We start from the raw sequence: 21,779 nt of genomic DNA on the forward strand, positions 1-21,779 counted from the left end.
CTTTGATTCTACATCTAGTCGGTTTAAGAAGGATTTTGTAGGTATTATACTACTACTATGCTAAGCAAAGATACTATCGCTCTAGAATTATCTTCAAGCGTGTTAACCATCTAGATATGTCGACTAAGGCGTTGCTAGACTAGAGACCTGTAGGTACTATCTGTCGACAGTGATATTATCATAGAATTCAGGGGAAGATAGCAATAGTCTAACTTTTCGCCATAACTCTAACATTAATGAACCCGTAGTACATCGCGATTGTCAAACAAGAGGTGCACTAGGGCCGCTTGTGCTTGCCTGTCTGTAGGACGGAGTCTTGCTATCTATAAGATATAGCCGCCTCGCAGAAACAACATCTGCACCTTCTTAACCTAGCGCCGCGCAGTGGTTGGCCAGCGTGCTCCACCAGGCAGTCGCAGCGTCTCCTCTCTCACCGTCGGTCCTAGGCGACGCCTGTCCCTCTATCACCGCCGTCCAGTTACAGATTTACCCCACCCAAATTGATGTCACATGGGCGCTAGTGGGTTCCTATTGACCGTGCGTCTTTGTTATCGAGTGAGTGTATATAACCAAGCCTCGTCAGTGACAGACCACCTATCCTGCGCAGCAACGGCCAGCTCAAGGCGACTACCAAGGCTTCCGCCTCATTACATTTGCGGCTTATCATCAAGGATTTCGAGTATATACCTTTTCCATTACCTCCTGATCCCTCCCCTCCATGACTCGCCCGAAGGTCAATATGGATCGTTCTTACTCTCCAGAATCGCTTGAGCGAATGTCAAGTCCAGAATGGGGCCTCGACGACGACTCGCCACCGCCTGCGCCCAAAGTCGTCGAGACGCGCGTGAAGTCAGAGTCCGCTGCTCCCTTGCACCCGGTAAGTAATCCGTCACTGCGCCAGGGGTTACGCCAAAATCATCGCGACGACCTCCAGACTTCCATATTAGCAGCTTGTTTGCATGAGAAGGTGGTCTCGAATGCTCCAGCGATAGCTTTTATGTTTACAGCGCTAATTAACCCAACAGACGAGCATAGACGCTGAAAACGGCTCAACCGCCCAGGAAAGCATCTTCGTCTCAGACGACGACGTCAAAGAGGTGACGCCCGTGAAGCGCCAGCCCACCAAAGTCCAGACGATCCCCGATTCATCAGAAGACGATGAACCCATCGCCTCCACACGTCAGCGCCACAATCTCCGCTCGTCAGCGCGCAAGCCCACCAAGCCGTCACCAAAGAAGTCCCCCAAAGAGACTGCCGAGAAACCCAGTCCCCTACCCACTAGACCACGACCCATCCTGAAGAACGACCTGGTCGCCAAAAAAGCCGTGATCAAAAGCATCGAAAGCTACTGGGGCAAGAACTGGGTCAAGACCCACATCCCCAAATGCCACCGCCCCCTAGTAAGTACCCACACACCACCCTCCTACTTCCCACCCACCAACACCCCACAGTACAAAAACGGCTCCAAACGAAACTACAACCGCGCCCACGAGAACGACCCCATGAAATGGCTTCCCTTGGTCCTCAAATCCATCCTCATGGTCGCCAAGCTCACCAAGAACCGAAAGTGGCTTGCGGCTACCATGAACGAAGTGGTCCGCTACCGGGTCAAGAACACCGGGAACCGGAAGCCACAGCTTTGCAGCACGGACTTTGATGTCATGGAGGATATGTTGGTCAAAGACTGGGAGGTGGAGTATGCGTTTGGGGTCTGGTATAAGCATTTGCTTGTTAAGGCCAAGGAGATCCAGACTGAGGAGGATGTGGATAGGATTATGAAAGTTAGTGAGGAGGAGGAGGATGGGGAGGAGGGTAGTGGTGGTGGTCAGGACAGTTCTGGGGGGTCTGATTCGGAGTCGGATGACGATGGGAAGCGGAAGTTCGGCGGAGGTGCTTCAGACGGTCACCGGGTCATGGGTGGTCACCACCAGTCCCCTTCATCAACTCTTCGCGGCAAGAAGCACAAGACACCCAAGAAAGAAGCCGTCAAGGAGGAGTCGCCGCCACCCCCTCAACCTCCGCCGCCTGGTGTGTATGGTGGCTGGTACGGCCAGCCTCCCCTTGACCCGTGGGGTCGTCCGATGACGATGCCTCCGCAGGGTGGTGGGTTCAGTGGTTATGGTGGTTACCCAGGCTTCAACGGCTACGGCTATCCACCGTACGGCCAACCCCCGTTTCCGAACCAAGGCCGCCAACCATCTCATCCATCTCCATTCCCGCCTTTCTCTCGCCAACCACCACCAATGGCCCATCCACCCGGTAACCCAAATCCTGCGCGCGCAGGTCGCGACACCCCCACGATCAAGCGAGAGTCACCCGGCCTTGATGGCGAGCAGGCTGAAAATGTTGGCGAACCAGGAGTTTTCGATCACGAAGGAGCCATGGTAGAGGACGTTGAGATGGCGCAAGATGAAGAAAGCGTCAGTGCGGCGATGGCCGTCGCTACGGCAGAGCTAAAGCTTGCCCGTCTTCGTCAGTTGAAGGCGAGCATGACGAAGAAGTAGAGTTTGGCGGAGATACTTCTGGAACTAGCTTTGGTTCCGCTTGAATGGAACGCACTGCGTTGGTCAGTAAACAACAGCTTCACTCCTTTCTAACATAACGGGGAGGCTCAAAGGCCCCGAAATATTACGAACAATGTTTGATGCATGGCGAGATAGTTTGCGGTAATCAGCACTAGGCTGTGCAGTAATAATGGAATATCATGGATCTATCTCATATCATCGTGTGTCCTAGTAGACCTCAAGTACGTAACGTCCATCATCCTTCAACTTGTCAATCTCCTTGCGTCCATCAATCTTCTTGGCGCCAACATTCTTAACCTTGTGCTCGACTTCGACAGCCTCCTGAAGCACCTCGGTGACATCAGGTACAGGCCATGTGGGTCCACACAGGTAGAAGCTACCCTCCTTCTCGAGGTACGCCCTACGGATGTCCTTCAGAGACTCTCTCATGCGGTCCTGAATGTAAATCTTCTGAGGCTGGTCACGAGAGAAGGCGCGGCCAAGGAGGGTGATGATACCAGCATCTTGGTATGCCTCCCACTCCTCGCCGTAGAGGTACTCCTCACGCTGGTGACGAGCGCCCATGTAAAGCAGGACTTCACCAATTTCGTGACCCTGCTGTTTCTGGTAGGCGCGCTCCTGCACAAAGGCACGGAAAGGCGCGAGACCAGTTCCAAGACCGGCCATGATGATGGGTGCGGTAGTCTTGGGAGGAAGCTTCATGACAGATGGCTTGACGGACACGGTGACAGGCGCGCCAACCTTCAGGCTGTTGAGGTAGCGAGTTGCCTGACCGAAGCGGTCGCGGCCCTTGGGGTCGACCCAGTTGACGGTGACGATAAGCAGAGAAACGGAGTTGGGGGTCACGTGCTGTGCAGAGGCGATGGAGTACTCGCGGCGCTTCATGGGGTTGACAATGCGAACAATGTCGTGGAAGCTTGGGTGGGCAGACGGGAACTCAAGAAGAATGTCAGCGTAGGTGACAGTGTCAACCTCAGCACGGCGCTTGAACTCAGTGGCACCCTCAGCACTCAGAAGCTGCAAAAGCTCGCGCTTCTCACGCTCATCATCAGCGAACTCAGCAAGCGATTCGTAGAAGCGCTTGGGTGGGCGACCGAAGATGTCGACGTTTTGCATGAGGGACTGGTAGACGGTGCGGTTGACCAGAACGTTGGGGTCGTCACGAGACGGAACCTCGACGATCTCATTGGGGTTGAGACCATACCACTTGATGAACTCTTCAACCTGTGCCTCGTCGTTCTCTGCGTGGATGCCGAGAGCCTCACCTATGGCGTAAGTGACACCAGAGTTACCGAGATCGAACTCGATGTGGAAGATGTTACGGTCGTAATTCTGCGGTGTGAGGCGGCGACGCTCCTTGACATGGACGATACTGGTCTTGAAGCCAAGATCAGGACGAACTTGGTTCGCAGTGCCGAAGGCCTCCTTGAAGGCAAAGCCCTTGGCCGCGACTTGCCAGTCTTTTAGCAGGGTTGGTGGCTCAGCCTCAATGCGGTCGAAGGGAGCAAAGCTGTTGACGTTGATGTCTGAGGGGAGGCGAATGGGCTCAACGTCCTCCTCAACAGTGCCCCAAGCAGCAGGAACTTCGACTTCACGAAGAGCGCTCTCGAGCTGCTGCGTGAGCTTGTCGAAGACTTCTGAGCTACCGTTGATAGCAACAAGCTTGCTCAGGCCAGAGGAGAGCAAGTCCTCACGGGCAACCTTCAAGAAGGCGAGCTGGGTGAGGTAAGACTCCAGAGAGTCATCATCGGCGACAGCCTCAGATGAAGCAGGGTCAAGGACGAAGAGTTGAATGTCCTTGTCCACGAGGGCCTTGCGGAAAGCAGGCGAGAGCTTCTTCTCAATGTCCTCGTTCTTCACACCGGGCAGCTTGACGATGATAGAGCTGTCAGGCTTGACGCTGTTCAGGACGTCAAACTCCTTCAGGATAGCAATGTCGCCAACGAAAGCGACATCGGCTTGCTCAACAGCATAAGGCGCTTCGATGGTGTAGTCGGCATTACGGATGTCGGTACGAGTAACACCACCCTGCACGAGATTGTCGTGGCCATTGCGAACGAAGACGTTCTTGGAAGAGTCACTTGAGAGAAGCTTGCCAACTACAACTGGGGCATTGGCTGCAGATGATTCGTCGAGGTTCCAGAAGCTGTACTGCTTGACATCGGCAGTGTTTAGGATGTCGACGTAGGAGCGGACCTCAGCACCCTCCTTCTCGGCGTGGATTTGACGGAAAGCATCGAGGAAGTTGCTAGGCGTCCAGACTTGCTCGCGCGAGTACTTGACATCAGTGACCTCAACGTCCCTGTCGTAGGCGAACTGGATAGACGCCAAAACGTCCGAGTAGAGCCTGGAGTACTCCGCGGGGTCGAGCACGGCAGCCTCGTCCTTGACCTGACCAAGAACGGCAATGCGACGAGTGCTCTTAGGGAGTACCTCAAGGAAAGCCTCCTCAACGAACGGTCGGTAGACACGAACGTTGACGACACCGACCTTGTCGCCATCCTTGGACAAGGCATTGGCGACCTGAGCGGTCAAGGAAGCCTCTACGGTACCAAAGACAACAAGTACGCTCTCCGGCTGCTCGTGACCGTAGTAGTCGAAGAGCTTGTAGTCCTCGCCAAGCTCATCGTTGAAGGCTTGAAGCAGGCGCAGAACGCGACCAGCGGTGTCGGAGTGCTTCTTGTCAACCTCCGAGACGGCCTTAAGCACCGCCTCGTAGCTGTTGTGCAGCCTGGTCTGGTCGAGAGTATCGACCAGCCTGGCTGTTTCCCTTCCAACGCTAATGCCATCGTATGTGTGGATCGTGGGGAGGACGCTCGAGAGGAGGGTGGCGAAAAGGGACATGTGCTGAGCCTCAAAGACAGAGGGGCTGCAGACGAGTCCAAGACCTAGATCTTCGGCGAGTGCGAGGGAGGAGACATAGTCGGTGACGAGGCCAGCGCTGGAGTTGGCGGAGTAGTCGACTGCGGCGATGTGCGCGGTCAATGGGTTCGCGACCGAGTAGAGGGCGGATAGCTGGTCGAGCGAAGCGCGGAGGTAGTTCAGGGTAGAAGAGGAGGCGACGATGGACTGGGGGATATGGCGTTTCTTCAAGTCGTAATCCTTGGAGAACATGTAACCCAATGCGATGGCACCAGCACCGGTCCTCGTCTCCAGGGAAGAGACGCCGGTCTGGTATCCGAAAGCATTCTTCTCGCCCTGTTCTTGCCAGTACTTGACTGCGACGTCCAAGTCGAACGACTCAGCCGAGTATGCGAAGATCTTGTCCGAGAGGGCGTATGCGACCTGCTGTACGAGAGTTTGGGCCGTGAGGTAGGTGGGGCCACCGATAGATTGGTAGGAGAGGTCCTGACCAAACGGCAGACTGGACGACTTCTTGGAGAAGTCCTTGGGTGCGTTCTGCTCAGCACCAGGGCCGGCAGATTCGGTCTGTTGGAAATGCATCTTGAATACAAGTATGCGCCTCAGCAACTCAGCCTTTCAGGAAAGGCAGCGAGAGTCTCTTCGGAGAGTATGAGAGAATGGGAGGTGCTACGACACTCCGGAGGCTTCAGCGTGGGAGTATATCCGTGTCGTGGGTTTGCCGCCTCATAGCAGCCAAAAAGTGCCGTCGTCCAGTAGCGACATCGGCAGAAGACCGACCGAGCAAGACGCAATCCTTCACAGACACCATGATTGGCCCTGTCCAGATGCTCTAGCACGTCTTTCGGGCGATAGATTGCAAATGCGCGGAATGTCGCCTTGACGCGACGAGAATTTGGCCCTAGCGCGAATTGCGTGCTCGACACGCCAAGAGTCTCAGCACGTGACAGCGGGGAAATCACGGCCCTCGGAGATCTGATCAACAACACCGTCTCATCTCGTCTTCCACTGTCCTTCGCGCAATGCATTGTCGCGTAACACCTGGCAAGGTTGCCGGCGCGACACTGGACTTGTTGACTACGGCATGCTCGCGGGTCTTGGTGACACTACACAAGGCTGAGCATGAACGACTAGATGCACGAACCGGACGCATGCATACGGATCCAATGCCAGACCGTATGCAGGGAGTGGTGCAACCTATCGCATTATTGATTTGACCGTATGCGAGCTGTGTATACCTCTTGTACACACTCGGCGTCGTACACATAACACTGGATAACTATAGGCCACAGCACTGCGCCTCCATCATGGCCTCTTCATTACCTGCTGCTTTGCTTCTATCGAGTTCACTAGGACGGGACGAAGACCTTGCATTGATATTTTTGCATTCGCAAACTCGCAATGGAAGCCATAGGCCTAGTGGCCAGCATAATCACCCTCATCAGCGCAGCCAGCCATGCCACCTCGGTCCTAGAGCGAGTATTGGGCCTGCGCGGCATTTCTCTCTACGTACTTGGAGCGATCAACGAAGTCTCGGACTTCAAGGCTACTCTCACTTTGGTACAGACGACATTAGAGGAGACCCAGCACCAACTTCCGCTCGACCATCGGGTCGAATACACAAGACTGTTGGATCGAGCAATGGGCTGTATGAACGCCTTCACGAAGTACCTACAGAAACATGTCCTGCGTGACCGAGAACAAGTTGCCTGTGTTGGTAAGGCCATGGAGTTGAAGAGACGTATGAAGTGGACGGAAGTGTTGGGAGGAGGCCAAACGCAATGTCAGATTAACGCATTCCAGCAGGAGCTGGCTTCATTGAAACTGAGCTTTGTGTTGGCGATGAGTGCGACAAATCTGTGAGTTAAGGCTAGCCGTTGCCGGTCACAGGCCGGTTTCGCTAGAAAGCTTTAAATCAGACAATGTCGCTAGGCCAAGTAGCTGACTTTGCGCATACAGGAAATCCGCTAGCAGGCTTTATACCGTCATCCAGGATGTAACCATCGTTCACGGGGGAGATACATCTACAGAATCCATGACAAACGACAACAGGCTCGATCTACCTCATACCATGGAGAAAGCCGCTTGCATGAACACAATCCTATCAAGTATAGACAACGCCATGGTCGGCAAGCAGAAAGATGTCACTTCCTATGTCAAGATCGAAACTATCAACAGAACGACGAATCGGACTTGCAGATCGTCATGTCCTTGCGACTGCCATATGCCATTCCAGGGCACTTCACCGAGATGGCTGCGGGGATTGTTAGGCGTCGCGTTCTACAAATTCACTTCAGTGCCTTCACTTAATCGCCGGCCATGCAACTACGGCCACTGCTTCCAAGAGTCCAACGGGACAGGAGCATTGCATTTTCGATACTTTTTCCCTACTTGGCTACTGCCAATAGGTATCGAAGTCGCTGCATCTTGGCAGTCATTGATTGGCGTAGGGGGGACCTGGAGTTTTAAAATACCACGGATTTGCACCGACGACAACGTGTATACGAATTTGACAGATGCCCTGTTTTATGGTACGGCCACTGAGGTTCAGCAAGTCATGGAGCAACATAGGATAAGGGGCATCGATCTGTTTTTGAGCGAGCTCGAGCGCGAGCCTATCTCTCTTCTCACTGTAAGTATTTGATTAGCGTTTGTCGCATTGTGGGCTAATTTCGGAAGCTTGCTATTGACTGTACCGTGGGAGAGCCTACATACACCATGCTGCTGGACCAGGGAGCGGACATTAATTATCCGTCGCCTGTTGATGGCCTGTCAGTCTTGTGAGACCAATTGACTACAAAAGCTTATAGACTTAGTACCCCTGCTCAAATCTTCAGCGCAAAAAATCTGAACGGCCAATTGTGCGAGCTTTTCCGAAATCGACCCGATGTCGTGGACGCTAGAGATACTCTCGATCTTGCTCCCGCTACAAGATTAATACTGGAAGAACGTATTGTCAGCTTGAGTGACCTTCTTCGAATTCAGCCAAGCGCTGCGCTAGCTCGAGACACTTTGGGCAAGACCCCGCTACACTGGGCTGTTATTCTGGGAAACGCCGAGGCGATTGATTTGTTAGTAGCAGCTGGCGCGGATCTAAACGCCGTCTCAAAAGATCATAAGACCATCTTGTGGAATGCCGTCAGATCAAAGTTTAGTTCGCGTTCTATTTGCATCAAGATATTGGAAGCCGGCGCAGACGTTAACCAGGTCATTCAACACACATTCACGGCCCTCGGAGTAGCAGTGTCTAGTTCACGGGTCTCGATGACGGACATCTTACTAAAAGCTGGAGCTGATGTGGATGGAGCTCAGAGTGGGCATCCCGCTCTCACAATTGCGGCTTCTACTTCTGCACCCGAAGTTCTGGAGCATCTGCTGTCTGCAGGCGCCAATATCGAGGCCCGAAATCCTCTCGGCAAGACTGCAGTCATATGCGCTGCGCAGTATAACAACCACGCCGCACTCGAGATACTCATACAGCATGGCGCTCGGCTCAACGGTTGGACGAATTCACATCACTCGATCATACATTTCGTGGCCAGTTATGGCGATTTGAAGACTATGCAAACTCTGGAAAAAGCATGTATAGAAGGCCTTCCAATGGACGAGGACTCACTGGAAGACTACTGGTACCACTTCGAAGATAGACGCTGCAACAAGTATTTGCCAAAGGCTAAGATGTCCCGGGAGGTCGAAGAGGCTGCTTTCCAGGGTCTCCTCGATAGCATTGTACCCGCAGAATATGCCACGTCGGAGGATGAACACTACGAAGATTCTGACGCTATTCGCATACCAGGGGCATTTCCAGTTGATCCAGACGGTTCAGATTGCGAAACTCGGATTGCAGAGGCGCGAGAAAAGGATGCCGACTACGAATGCGAAGAGGAGAAAGATAGCGACGATGAATCGTGGATTACTACCGACGACTGTTCGGGTGACGAAGAGGACACGAATGCTGTAACTGATGACGATGAAGACGGTGATCTGACTTGAGGAGTTGGATCACTTTGGGAACACGATTGGGCATGTTAAAATCACTGCGCGCGTTCCGTCATATTTCTTGAATCGAGTATCTAAGTTGAGCTTTTTGGAACCCGGTAATTCACTAACGCGACTTGTGTAACCGCTATCTACTATGCTGTGTGAGAGGCTCCAACCCGTTTGCTACGACTCGTGACAATTGTTTCGCGACGTTCTTCATAGTTGCAAGCGAGTTTTAGATGTCCTTCCCGGCGATGTAATTATTAGCGACGATCATGACTTCTTAAGTGTTCTCTTACTCCTGACTGCATTGCTAGCTTGACCAAACGCATGCAACTAAAAGATAAGCATGTCCAAGCATCACCGCTCCACCTCGTCGCGAACTCCCGAATCTAGCAATGACCACAAGCGATCCCTGATCTGCCCACTCATCACGATCTCCACTGTCCCTTGCAGGTCTCATGACCCATATGTCACGCAAACCCGACGAATGAAGATGACTTCCCTGTATCGCAATGATGTCAAGATGTTGATACGGAAGTGAGGTGCCGACGCGGATAAGTCGCGATGTTCATGATCAGCACGCGGAGCGCTTTACCGTGTCGCGCTTATCGTCATAACATCGTAACAACGGAACATCACGATCCTATCTCCAGTCCACACTAACTGTACGATTGCATCACAGCAATAAGTTCGCCGACTATTCGAAGAGAAAGTAGGTATTTGATCACTTGTCGCACTTTTCCCACACCCCAATCCCATCCTTATTCATGACTTGAAATATCCTCGCGCACTGTGACTATTCCACCACCCACATTCCCCTCCCAAGCACTGCACAACAAACCCCCCAAAAATGGCACTCCACGCCGCCTCCTCCCCCAAAAAAGTCGACGAAACCCTCCAACAAACCCCCGGCATCCAAATCTTCCTCCAACCCATCGCCCCGCCCGCCGCCCTCGGTCTCGCCGGCTTCGCAGGCTCAACATGGATAACCTCATCCTACATCGCAAACTGGTGGGGCAACGCCGAATCCCCAACCATCTTCTTCCCATTCGTAGGACTCTTCGGCGGACTGGCGCAGTTCATCGCGGGGCTGTATGGGTTCAAAGCGAGGGATACGTTGGTGACGGTGATAAATACCATGTGGGGAAGTTTTTGGATTAGTATTGGGGTTTTGTATGCTTTTGTTGTAAGTGTTGATGGTTTATTGGGGGTTTAAGAACAGGGTAGGGGATGGTGGGCTAACGACGGTAATGACAGGCGGCTGGTGCGTTGGAACCACATGAAGTGCACACGCACTTCCCCGAACTCGCATCGTGGTTCGTGATACTTTGTGTCTTCACCTGGTCAGGCGCGCTCGCAGCGACAGCACGCGATGTTGTCCTCAGCGTCTGTCTCTTCTCCCTGGCCATCGGCAGTACGATCGCTTGTTGCATGTTCGCGTACAACGGTCGTCCCGTCACCACGGCGGATACTAGCGCGTCGGGCGACAGCCTCACTGGCGGAGTAACGATGGGGATGAAAGCTGCGAGCTACTTTTGGATGCTGTCCGCCCTCTGCGCTTGGTGGAGAGTGACGGTGTATCTCGTCGAGGAGGCATATGGGCCTGATCACACGATTACTAAGTTCTTCCCTATTGGTAGGACGCCGATGGAGAGGAGGGCTCCTTTGGTTATTCCGGGTCTGGGCGAGCCTGGTGTTAAGAGGGGTGTTCCGAAGCCGTTGCCGGTATGATGGAATGTGCATCAAGCTGAGGCTGGTCTTTGTGGCGGCCGTCCAGCGTCTCCAGGACCCGTGGCCCTTCGCCAGTTGTATCACATTGTTAGATAAGAATCCACACACAGGTTTTGAGAGTCTGTATCTGCTACACCTCGCATCCAAGGTTGGCTTTGAGGACGTGTTTGTCAAGACGTGCAGCATGGGTGGACGTACTGTTGTACCCCATGGTATATCGCTGCTGACAGGGATATTTTGGGGACCGAGTCGTTCTGTCATATCGGGCAACGCGTGCCCGGACAATTAGCTATCATAGTCCGAGAGAATGTCACCTGAGATCCATGTGAACAGCAAACAAAGTCAAATTCGACTCCTGGGTATCCAAAAATGCAACGCATACACGACGGCTGTTTCCTATGCTTCCTTCTCTCTTCCAGTTATTACGCCTTGGCAGTCCGCACGATCCTGAATCGTTCACAAACTCTTTCTCTTCACAACATGAGTCTGCGCAGTGCCGCACCTCGCAGAGAATCTTGTCAACCATGCGAGCGAAACAGACTCGGTGCGATCCATCTACCAGCAAAGCAGGCTGATGGCTACTGGTTCGCGTGCGGGCTGTACGGAGCACTGGCCAAACCCATGTAGCCAGTAGGCTGCAGGATCATTGGCTATAATGTAGCACATGGCCGTGGAGAGGTTGCTATTACAGTCCGCTTCCTTCCTGGGAACGCAATGAGCTCATACTAGCGCGGTCAGCGAACTGAACCAAGCCAGCGATCTCTTGTGCAGTACTTCGTCACCATCAGTCTCCCCAGATTCGGTATCTGTAGAGTGAGGCAGGGGTAACGTATCCCCGTCCCGAGCCGCATCATCGTACTACTGAAGGTCTGCATCTGCGGGCATGACAAACCCAGTGTCGCCGAAGTCTTGCAAGACGTACTCAGCCAGGGCGTCTAATCTTTTCCGCTGGACGTGAAGCGCGCCGCTCCTGAGATCCCTATCGCGCTGGCTCATGTTGCTAAGTAATGAGGGTGCTTTCCCTTTGATGGTCAAATGCTGTTCGTTGCTTGAACTAGGACGTGAAACTGGGTCGTCGGCCTCTGGGTATCGTGGGTCTCCCTGTCCTTCGGCCGAGATCTTGAAGCCCTGCTTCTTGCCGGGGGCGATTCTACCGATGAGAACGAGCAGTAGCTCTGGTTGCAATAGGCGTACTATGATATTACAATCCGGAGTCTCGATGGTGAGTGTCCTAAGTGCGGGTTGCAGCGACTGGTCCTGGGTGGCTCCATTGCGGGTCGATGGCTTTTGACGTCCTTGGCAGTTGTCTTTCCATGTCATAGATATTAGGGCAGCCTGATCGCGAAGCTCCTTGGTCTGGACAGGCTTTGAGTACGCTAATAGTGTGCCATTTGGAGACATCAAGCTACTGAAGTTAGTTGGAATAACATTGTTTGGTACTTGGAACCTACAAGAGTCTTGGGTAGATGTGTTCGTTTGCATTCTGCGTGAGCCAGTCGCTCACTTTAGCGATGTTGATCATTGCGGGATCTGCAGACATGATTAGACGGGGAAGCTGTAGGTGTTAAGGACTAAAAATGAACAATGGACTGTGCGTGGGAAGCTTTCAGCGACGTGTGAGCAGGTAGCGAGTACCATGCGCTGCAAAGAATGGATGTGATTTGGATGACGGTGATGTGAAAGAATTCCCACGTACCTGGTCTATGGTTGGCGCAACCACTTCCGCGCTGTCGTGCTGCTAATTCACCGATCTGCGCCTTCTCTCAGACCAAAGGCAGATACAACGGCCAGCGACGCGTCGCAACAGTAAGGAACGCGTTAAAACACGAGAAGGAACGGACGGGATCACGAGGGAGAAGTTGCGCGTGTCAGTATCTTGATCATGACGATGTTCAAGACGAAGTTCCCCAGGAGAGAGAGCTATGACCACCTGGGCTGGCCGGAGCCTTGTTTTCCGCCGCACGTGCTCTCGCGCTCATGCTATGAAGAGCTTGTATTGTTGCAGCCTAGCACTATGCATTGCTTGGAGATGCTACCCAGGTTTTGTGTATCTACACACCACAACGGGACTCAGACGAAGGGTACATACTTGCGCCGGGTCACGGGTGTAGTGTGATCCGAAGGGATGGGCCCGCGCGCACGCGACACGACGATGTTCTTGGATGACACGCGCCTTACAACGATATATCGACCTGGTGACATCTCTACATCTGGGTAGATAGTGCTCATGTTTGACATCGACGTCATAGGACGATTCGTCGTTCGCACGCATTCGAGATGTTTGTAACCCACCGGGCTGATCTCCGAGCAAATGCCGGGTGAGGGGCAATTGGCAGCTCTTCATTGGATCGCAGACGTCATCGGCCTTAGAATCTGTTTCCCCTCAATTGCGCTGCGACACTGCTAGAGAGCTCAATCAATGCTTTTCACGCGTCTCGCAATACCAAGAACATTACAAGTTGTCGCATCATCTGCATTTCGTCCTCTCAAATCAAACAATACACCAAGCCTCCTTATTCGAACGCTAGCAACCATGGCGACCGACCCATCCAAGTACAAGCTCAACCACTCCATGTGAGTACCCGCATGGCATTTACTGCGTCATCCCCATACCATTGGCTAGTCACTCACGTCTGCTAGGATCCGGATCAAGGATCCGAAGCGATCTGTCCAGTTCTATGAGTTCCTTGGAATGAAGCAGATCAACCAGATCAAGAACCCCGACGCCAAGTTCGACCTTTACTTCCTCGCGTACGATAGCCCGAAGGCCGCCTCGCACGGCAACCACTGGACCGACCGCGAGGGAATTGTCGAGTTGACGCACAACTACGGCACCGAAGACGATCCAAACTACAAGATCAGCAATGGCAACACGGAACCACACAAAGGCTTTGGCCACCTCTGCATCTCCGTGGACAACCTGCAGGCAGCTTGTCAGAGGCTAGAAGATGCGGGTTACAAGTTCCAGAAGAAGCTCACAGACGGTCGCATGCGCCACATTGCGTTTGTGCTCGACCCTGATGGCTACTGGGTGGAGGTCATTGGTCAAAAGCCACTGGAGGAGACCGAGAACGTCAAGGACACCGATACAGGCTCGTACCGCATGGTAAGTAGCGTTAGGAAGACATCACGTTGGTATACTGATGATTGCAGAACCACACCATGATCCGTGTCAAGGACAAGGAGGCCTCACTCAACTTCTACCAAGACATCATGGGCATGAAACTTAAGCGCACCTCTGAGAATGAAAGCGCTAAGTTCAACCTCTACTTCCTCGGATATGGCCCCGATGCATCCGAAAACACCGCAAACGGCGTCAACCCGGTGGCAAACACCGAAGGCCTGCTTGAGCTGACCTATAACTACGGAACCGAGAACGACGCAAACTTCAAGTACCACAACGGCAACGATGAGCCCCAAGGATTCGGCCACATCTGCATTGCTGTCGACGATCTCGACGCCGCCTGTGCTCGGTTCGAAGAGAAGAAGGTCAACTGGAAGAAGAGGCTTACTGACGGTCGCATGAAGAACATCGCTTTCGTACTAGGTGAGTCGTTATCTATCCATCGCACGAAGCGACAACTGACAGAATACGCAGATCCCGATGGTTACTGGATCGAGGTAGTGCAGAACGAGAAGCTCAAGACACGTAGCAATTGGTAAACGGGCTGCGCCGACTACCCGCGTGATGTGCATATCCCACTCTACAGCAATTCAGCCTCCAATTGCTGAAGATCACACCATATGTGGCTACCCACGCTGCGCAACATATGCACAGTATAGTACCATGACGGACGCGAGCGCTCGCGGTACTACAGCAACAGCTGAATAATGAAACACGTTCTACATTACACCGGTTTTCTTTCAACGGTTTCTCTCATGAATATTGTTAACATCGTCTATGCAAAGTTCTGAGAGCGTTGTTCGATACCTAGGTACTTCGCCAAATTGACCCTGCAGCAGCGGCGCTCACCCCGTGGGGTAGAAGGAGTGCGGGGTAAACCTAGCCAACAGGTAAGGCTACCGCAAAGACATCCCTCTGACGCATGCTACTGCAGTAGACCGATAGCGGCGCAGTCTTACTCTGGGTGTACAAAATGGAGTGTACTCCTCCTGTAGGCTTTGCGCTTACATCTCATACAGTCTCACGTAAACTCACAGTCAACGCCACAACCGACACATACTCTTGATCAACTCACTGAAACTCTTTTATACCTGGTTACTCAAGTCTACCAAGTGTCCGCAAGAACATCACATACCAATACCCGGCAACATGGCTATCCTCATGCACACAGCGAGACGGAAGATTTTGATACCAGAGAAGGTCTCGCCAGATGGACTGGCATTACTCAAAGACCAATTCGATGTAGACGAAAAGAAAGGACTAAGTCCAGAAGAGCTCAAGGAAATCATCGGCGGATATGACGCCCTCATCGTACGGTCGGAGACGAAGGTGACAGCCGAGCTTCTGGGTGCCGCCAAGAATATGAAAGTCGTTGCACGTGCCGGTGTTGGTGTTGACAATGTAGATGTTCAGTCGGCCACTTCACACGGTATCATTGTGGTGAACTCACCTTCTGGAAACATCAATGCTGCGGCGGAACACACCATTGCGCGTAGGTAGCCCAAGCAGGATCATTCTTACATTGACTAACATGTGACAGTGATGATGGCTGTGGCTCGCAATATTGGAGATGCATCGCAAAGTATCAAAGCTGGGAAATGGGAGCGAAGTCGGCTGGTGGGTGTGGAGGCAAAAGGCAAGACTCTAGCCATTGTCGGCCTGGGCAAAGGTGAGTTTGATGCTTGACATTTACAAGAGCTGGCTAACATTTGCCTAGTCGGTCTCACAGTTGCTCGTATTGCTAATGGTCTGGGCATGCGTCTGATAGCCTACGACCCTTATGCAAACCCGAACTTGGCTGCAGCGGCATCAGTAACCCTCCGCCCAAGCCTAGCTGAGATACTGAAAGAGGCCGACTTCCTGACCCTACATACTCCCTTGATCGCCTCGACTAAAGGCATGATCGGCAAGGCCGAACTAGAGACAATGAAGCCAACGGCCCGCATCCTCAACGTAGCACGCGGCGGCATGATCGACGAAGACGCTCTCGTGGAAGCTCTAGACGCTGGTGTCATCGCTGGAGCAGGTATCGACGTATTCACCTCCGAACCACCCGAACAAAACTCATCAGCATCCCGCCTAATCGCCCACCCAAAAGTCGTAGCAACCCCCCACCTCGGCGCCTCGACCAAAGAAGCCCAAGAAAACGTGTCCATCGACGTCTGCGAACAAGTCGTCTCAATCCTCAGCGGCGATCTCCCCCGCTCAGCCGTCAACGCACCCATCGTCTTGCCAGACGAATACCGCACCCTCCAACCTTTCATCAGCCTCGTCGAGAAAATGGGCAGCCTCTACACCCAACACTACTCCTCCGCGAAAACCGGTTCTTTTCGCACAACCTTCGATCTCATCTACGAAGGCAAGCTCGCTACGATCAACACCACGAAACCCCTCTTCGCGGCGTTGGTTAAGGGACTTCTCACGCCCATCACCTCCAGCGACGGCCTAAACATCAACATCGTCAACGCTGAATTACTAGCCAAAGACCGCGGCATCCTCATAAACGAACAGCGCTCCCGCGAAAACGTAGAAGACAAACCCTACTCCTCTTTCATCACCTTGCGCGCCCGCGCCTCACGCTCCGTATCCCAACAACCCCATTCGCGTAACGCATCTCCCTCCGCCGCGCGGGCCCTCCAAAACACCACCACCACCTCCTCCCCCTCTTCTTCTTCCTCCTCCTCCGACCAAATCATCCAAGGCTTCGTCTCCGGCAACAAACCCTTCATATCCCGCCTCGACAAATTCAAAGGCGAATTCGTGCCTCGCGGCACTCTGCTCATCTGTCGCAACTTTGACAGTGTGGGTAAGATTGGGTATGTGGGGAATTTGCTGGGGAAGGCGGGGGTGAATATTGAGTTTATGAATGTGGCGCCGTTGGATGGGGAGGTTGAGGGGGGGATGCATGGGAGGGATGGAGGGAGTGGTGGTGGGGATGGGAATAGGAATGGGGTGGAAGGAGGAAGGGAGGGGAGTAATGAGGCGTTGATGATTTTGGGGGTTGATAAGATGGTTGGGGAGGATGTGCTTAAGGCGTTGATTGGGGAGGAGGGGGTGCTGGAGGCTAGTGTTGTGAACTTTTGAGGGGGTAGGGATGGGTTTGACGGGGGATGTGGGTGGCTTCAACATGCTACTGCTTCCTTTTCTTGAGTTTCATTTCGTCCATTGAGTATCCGCTTGATTCAATCCATATATATACTCAACCACCGCCTTCCACCCCTCTTCAACATTCACAACCAACCTTCCTTCCATCCATCCATCCATCCCTACATCTCCCCCTTCTCCCCCTTCTCCTTCCCCTCCCGCTGCAGTTCCTTCATATGCTCCTCATGATCACCAACCTGCTGCCTATCCGCCGCAATGTTGCTCTCGCCATGACTAGCAAGGTCCTCGCGCCATCTGCCCTCGCCCTTTTCCTGCTCCTTGAGCTGTTCTTGTTTCGCGGCTTCGACTTGTTCGGGGGTGCGCGCTGCGTCTTCTTTGATGCGCAGGGAGGGTGTAGTCTTGAAGGTGCGGCGCGTGGTGAAAGACGTGAGAGTGGTGATAGGTGTGCGCGAGGTGGAGATGGGGGTGGAGGTGGAAGTGCGCAGGGCGCGGGTTGCTGTGTAGAGGGCGCGGGGTGCCATTTTGATGGGTTTGGGAGTTTGTGGTTTGAGAGGTTGAGGTTTGAGGTGGGGGGTATGTGAGGTTTTAGAGGTGCAATAGGAGGATTGAAGAGGTGTGAAGATGTTTTGTTGTGCAAAGACGGATGTTGCTGCCGCGTTCTTGTGGGCAGCGTCATTGGGTGTGACGTCATTGCATGGGTGCAAGACTGAGGTTGCTCCACGCAGATGCCGCATCCGGTGGAGCTGCAGCATGGGCACGTCACTGATGGTCGTGGCTTTGAAATTGGCATTTTTTTTCTTTCGGTTGTGGGGTATATACAGTTGGATGCCTGAGATGCGACTCCCAATGCTATGATGCTGTGATGTGATGCTCCCTGTACGCCCTGGATTACCCTCGATAGCTACCTGATGTCTCTGCCTTTGACATCCCCTCATCATGACTATAGTTTGTCCGCGTGGTATCTGCATCTATGCTGTGCTGTTCTTAGGCGCGCTGCCTCCACCGCTGCTCTTCTTGTCCGGCGCGCCGCCATTGCCGCCAACGTCTGGGCTGTTGGGTTCGCTGACCTTCTTGTTGCCCGGGCTGGCGTTCAAGCTGTTCTGTGGGCCTCCAGCCTCCTTCTCAGCGGTCGCCTCTGCCTCCTCTGGGCTAGTCTGTTTGGGGTCGAAAGCAGCGTCCGAGTGTGCGGCGCCATCGTCGGAGCCAGACTTGGCGTACTCGGTCGATCGAGGCTTCAGCGAGTCTTTGTCTTGCGCATCTTTTTGAGCGAAGCGTGCTGGTGTTGTGCTGAGGAAGCGAGGGCGAACGATGGCTGCGCGAGAGAATGTTGCGCGTTGTACGGCGCGTGCGGGTTGGATACGGAACATGGTGAGGTTGCGATGGGCGACGGGTCTTGGTTTCCGAATGAGTAAATTGGAGTTTTTGAGTTTGAGGTTTGGCAAGTCGAGTAGTTGCGGGGTCAGAAGCAATCGAGTATCTTGAGATCGCGGTGACGACTTGATGCTGTAGCTCGGAGCTTGTCCACGGACCCTCACATTGACGTCAGTTGCACCAAACTGCAGCCGAGGCCGCTAACCACGTGACATGCGACGCGCCTATCGTCTGAACCACAATTCGGCCACTTATCTACATCACGACATGTCCAATGCCGTAGATTTGGTCTTTGACTTGACGTATGACTTGTATGTCCGAGCGAGTCGACGCGTTCAAGCCCGGCTCGGGGAGTCGCGCTCATCTCCGACCTCCGCCGTTCCTCGTTGCCTGTAGCTAGGCGTCTCCAGGCTTGTTTGGTACAAGCTTTTCGTTCAACAGGCAACATCTCGCCAGACTCTACATATGGGATCGAATATGGAGACAACTCAGAAGTGTCAAATCTACAGAACACCAGGAATCGAATGACATACTGTGGTCTCCTGGTCAGGCCGGTCACGATGCTCTGACGCGCATCAGACATGACTCTTGCATGCTTACCAAGTTGTGCGTCTAGCTGTCTTCACTCATCGACTGCTTTTGCAGAGTCACAATCGTCTCATGCGCCTTCCGCGTCTGGCATAGCTTACAATAAGTCTAGACTCATCCCAAGCTGTTCCGCAGGCTGTGGCCGCACGCCTGATGTCTGCCCGAATATCTTAAGAGTTACTGTAAGAAGTAGACCAACCTTTCTCTTCATTGCACGCTCGCGATCGACGCCCCCATTGTCCATTCACTTTGACTCGACCTGGCGCACGGAGCACCAGGTCTTTACGCTTTAGATAAAGAAACGCTTGTAGAGATCGAAGGATTACAGCTCCGCCAACTGGTCTGTTTCTACTTCCTCAACCGATCCCAGATACAATCCCAAGTATGCCTGTCTCGACGTGGATACCGCCGCCACCCCCAAACCCCGACACACTGGTCAACCCAGCGCCTTTCAAGCCCTTCCCGCTCATCCAACTACGCGCCGGCAAAGTCAAAAAGTCGCTTGGAAATGGAAAGATCGAGTCTGCCATCTACAAAGGACCGCTGACGGGTCCAGTCGAGATCACCGAGCTTGGTATTCCGACTGATGAACATGCATTCCATCTGCACGGCGGCCCAGACAAAGCGCTCCTCCACTACTGCACATCGCATTACGATGAGTGGAAGAAAGAGTTACCCGCCTCGGAACACCATTTCAAACCCGGTGCGTTCGGTGAGAACCTATTCAACACCGAAGTCAGCGAGATGAACTTGTGCATTGGAGATCGACTGGCCATCGGTGACATCGTTGTCGAGGTTAGCGAGCCACGCGGACCTTGCTACAAGCTCAACCATCGCTTCGAGGTCAAGGATATGGCGAAGCGCACACAGACGCTGCTACGTACGGGGTGGATGTACCGTATCATCAAAACCGGCACCATCACCGCCGGCGACATGATCTCCCTACTCGAGCGACCGCATCCAGAGTGGACGGTCGCCAGGGTTATGTACTACCTTTTTATCGAAACAAACAACGTCGAGATGATGAAGCAGATTGTGCAGCTGCCTCAGCTGGGATGGGACATCAAAGGGAAATTCCAGAAACGTCTAGACAGAGGTGTTGTCGAAGACCATAATAGCAGATTGTTTGGTGGCGAGGACGAGAAGATGGATACTTGGAATGAATACCGCCTTGTCGAGAAGCGAAGGGAGACGAGCAGTGTTACAGCCTTGATCTTCGAATCCATTGAAGACATCCCAGAGCCGGCGCCCGTCGAGCCAGGTAGCCACGTACGACTAAAGCTAGGAGGCAAGCTAGTACGCGCCTACTCCGTCGTTGGCGGTACCTCACAACGTTTCGAGCTCGGTGTCGCTCTAGACCCAAGCAGTCGCGGCGGCTCCAAATACCTCCACTCGCAGACCAAAGTCGGCGACATCCTCACCGTCGGCCGCATCACAGCAAGCTTCCCCCTCGCGAAAACCGCAGACCAACACATCATCATCGCAGGCGGCATCGGCATAACAGCCTTCATGACAGCCTTCACCTACCTCCAAGAAACGAACCAAGACTTCCATCTCCACTACGCCGTCGCAGAAGAGATACCCTTTGCTTCTCAAATCGCCGCACTAGGCCCCAAAGCAACAATCTACAACAAATCGCTCGGCCAACGCCTGAACCTCCCCACCATCCTATCAAAAGCCGATCTCCAAACCCACATCTACACCTGCGGCCCCCCTCGCCTCATGGACGCCGTCGTCACAACCGCGAAATCCTACAATATCCCCGAGTCCTCTGTGCACATCGAAGCGTTTACGGTAGCTACATCTGGCGACCCCTTCACCGCGGAGCTTAAACAAAGCGGCAAGACGGTGGACGTGCGTGCTACGGAGTCGCTGCTTGATGCGCTGAGGGCTGTGGGTATGGAGATTGATAGTTCGTGTGAGGTGGGGAATTGCGGGACGTGTAGGGTGGATGTTTGTGGGGGGAGGGTGGAACATCGGGGGACGGGGTTGATGGAGGAGGAGATGGAGGCGGGGGCTATGTTGAGTTGTGTTAGTAGGGGGGTTGGGAGGGTTGTGTTGGATTTGTAGGGGGGTGGGTGGAAGATCTTGATGTTGCGTGGAAGCGATACATAGATCTGTCGTGACAATTCAATAAAGTAGGGGGTCTGAAGATGATAAAAGCAACATTCTTGGATTTTTTCCAACAAACAAAAGCGCGATGTGTCCGCGACCCAAACTCCATTCCAATGCGTATACAAATCAATCATCCCACCGCATATTCAATATCAAACATTCAACTTCCTTACTACTCAACCCCTTCATCTCCCCTACCGCCTTCTCCGTCTCACTCCTCTCTCCCTCCCCCTCTCTCCCCGCAATCTCGAGTCACATATTCCCGTTAAACCACCACGACGCCGCGACTGGCCAGCCGAAGATAACTGCGTAGAAGGGGAAGTAACTAAATGACTGTTAGCGACATGTTCCTAACGAGAAGGATAGTCGGAGAA

The 21,779-nt window shown here is 53.3% G+C and overlaps 9 protein-coding genes across 9 annotated transcripts; 5 read left to right on the forward strand and 4 right to left on the reverse strand.

Moving 5' to 3' along the window:
• Window positions 1–739: 739 nt before the first annotated feature.
• Window positions 740–2,504, forward strand: J4E87_008866 (uncharacterized protein; the record flags this gene model as incomplete). The annotated part of the gene is made up of 3 exons (XM_049380449.1): window positions 740–877; window positions 1,026–1,400; window positions 1,452–2,504. 3 exons carry the CDS (start codon window positions 740–742, stop codon window positions 2,502–2,504), a joined length of 1,566 nt encoding a protein of 521 aa, XP_049229724.1.
• Window positions 2,505–2,732: 228 nt separating this feature from the next.
• J4E87_008867 (uncharacterized protein) lies at window positions 2,733–5,969 on the reverse strand (the record flags this gene model as incomplete). The annotated part of the gene is made up of 1 exon (XM_049380450.1): window positions 2,733–5,969. The coding sequence occupies one exon, from the start codon at window positions 5,967–5,969 to the stop codon at window positions 2,733–2,735; it is 3,237 nt and encodes a 1,078-aa protein (XP_049229725.1).
• An 819-nt stretch (window positions 5,970–6,788) lies between these two features.
• J4E87_008868 (uncharacterized protein) lies at window positions 6,789–9,380 on the forward strand (the record flags this gene model as incomplete). The annotated part of the gene is made up of 2 exons (XM_049380451.1): window positions 6,789–7,222; window positions 8,198–9,380. The coding sequence occupies 2 exons, from the start codon at window positions 6,789–6,791 to the stop codon at window positions 9,378–9,380; spliced, it is 1,617 nt and encodes a 538-aa protein (XP_049229726.1).
• A 2,580-nt stretch (window positions 9,381–11,960) lies between these two features.
• On the reverse strand, window positions 11,961–12,642 carry J4E87_008869 (uncharacterized protein; the record flags this gene model as incomplete). Its single annotated transcript, XM_049380452.1, has 2 exons — window positions 11,961–12,507; window positions 12,554–12,642. The coding sequence occupies 2 exons, from the start codon at window positions 12,640–12,642 to the stop codon at window positions 11,961–11,963; spliced, it is 636 nt and encodes a 211-aa protein (XP_049229727.1).
• Window positions 12,643–13,635: 993 nt separating this feature from the next.
• Window positions 13,636–14,765, forward strand: J4E87_008870 (uncharacterized protein; the record flags this gene model as incomplete). The annotated part of the gene is made up of 4 exons (XM_049380453.1): window positions 13,636–13,676; window positions 13,743–14,208; window positions 14,256–14,649; window positions 14,701–14,765. The coding sequence occupies 4 exons, from the start codon at window positions 13,636–13,638 to the stop codon at window positions 14,763–14,765; spliced, it is 966 nt and encodes a 321-aa protein (XP_049229728.1).
• Window positions 14,766–15,375: 610 nt separating this feature from the next.
• Window positions 15,376–17,077, forward strand: J4E87_008871 (uncharacterized protein; the record flags this gene model as incomplete). The annotated part of the gene is made up of 4 exons (XM_049380454.1): window positions 15,376–15,718; window positions 15,767–15,895; window positions 15,944–17,042; window positions 17,068–17,077. The coding sequence occupies 4 exons, from the start codon at window positions 15,376–15,378 to the stop codon at window positions 17,075–17,077; spliced, it is 1,581 nt and encodes a 526-aa protein (XP_049229729.1).
• A 279-nt stretch (window positions 17,078–17,356) lies between these two features.
• J4E87_008872 (uncharacterized protein) lies at window positions 17,357–17,852 on the reverse strand (the record flags this gene model as incomplete). The annotated part of the gene is made up of 2 exons (XM_049380455.1): window positions 17,357–17,402; window positions 17,497–17,852. The coding sequence occupies 2 exons, from the start codon at window positions 17,850–17,852 to the stop codon at window positions 17,357–17,359; spliced, it is 402 nt and encodes a 133-aa protein (XP_049229730.1).
• Window positions 17,853–18,299: 447 nt separating this feature from the next.
• J4E87_008873 (uncharacterized protein) lies at window positions 18,300–18,698 on the reverse strand (the record flags this gene model as incomplete). The annotated part of the gene is made up of 1 exon (XM_049380456.1): window positions 18,300–18,698. The coding sequence occupies one exon, from the start codon at window positions 18,696–18,698 to the stop codon at window positions 18,300–18,302; it is 399 nt and encodes a 132-aa protein (XP_049229731.1).
• Window positions 18,699–19,674: 976 nt separating this feature from the next.
• J4E87_008874 (uncharacterized protein) lies at window positions 19,675–21,360 on the forward strand (the record flags this gene model as incomplete). Its single annotated transcript, XM_049380457.1, has 1 exon — window positions 19,675–21,360. The coding sequence occupies one exon, from the start codon at window positions 19,675–19,677 to the stop codon at window positions 21,358–21,360; it is 1,686 nt and encodes a 561-aa protein (XP_049229732.1).
• Window positions 21,361–21,779: the final 419 nt, after the last annotated feature.

Source organism: Alternaria ethzedia (assembly GCF_023757985.1).
Source record: "Alternaria ethzedia strain BMP 0044 chromosome Unknown scaffold_30, whole genome shotgun sequence".
Taxonomy (NCBI): Eukaryota; Fungi; Ascomycota; class Dothideomycetes; order Pleosporales; family Pleosporaceae; genus Alternaria; species Alternaria ethzedia.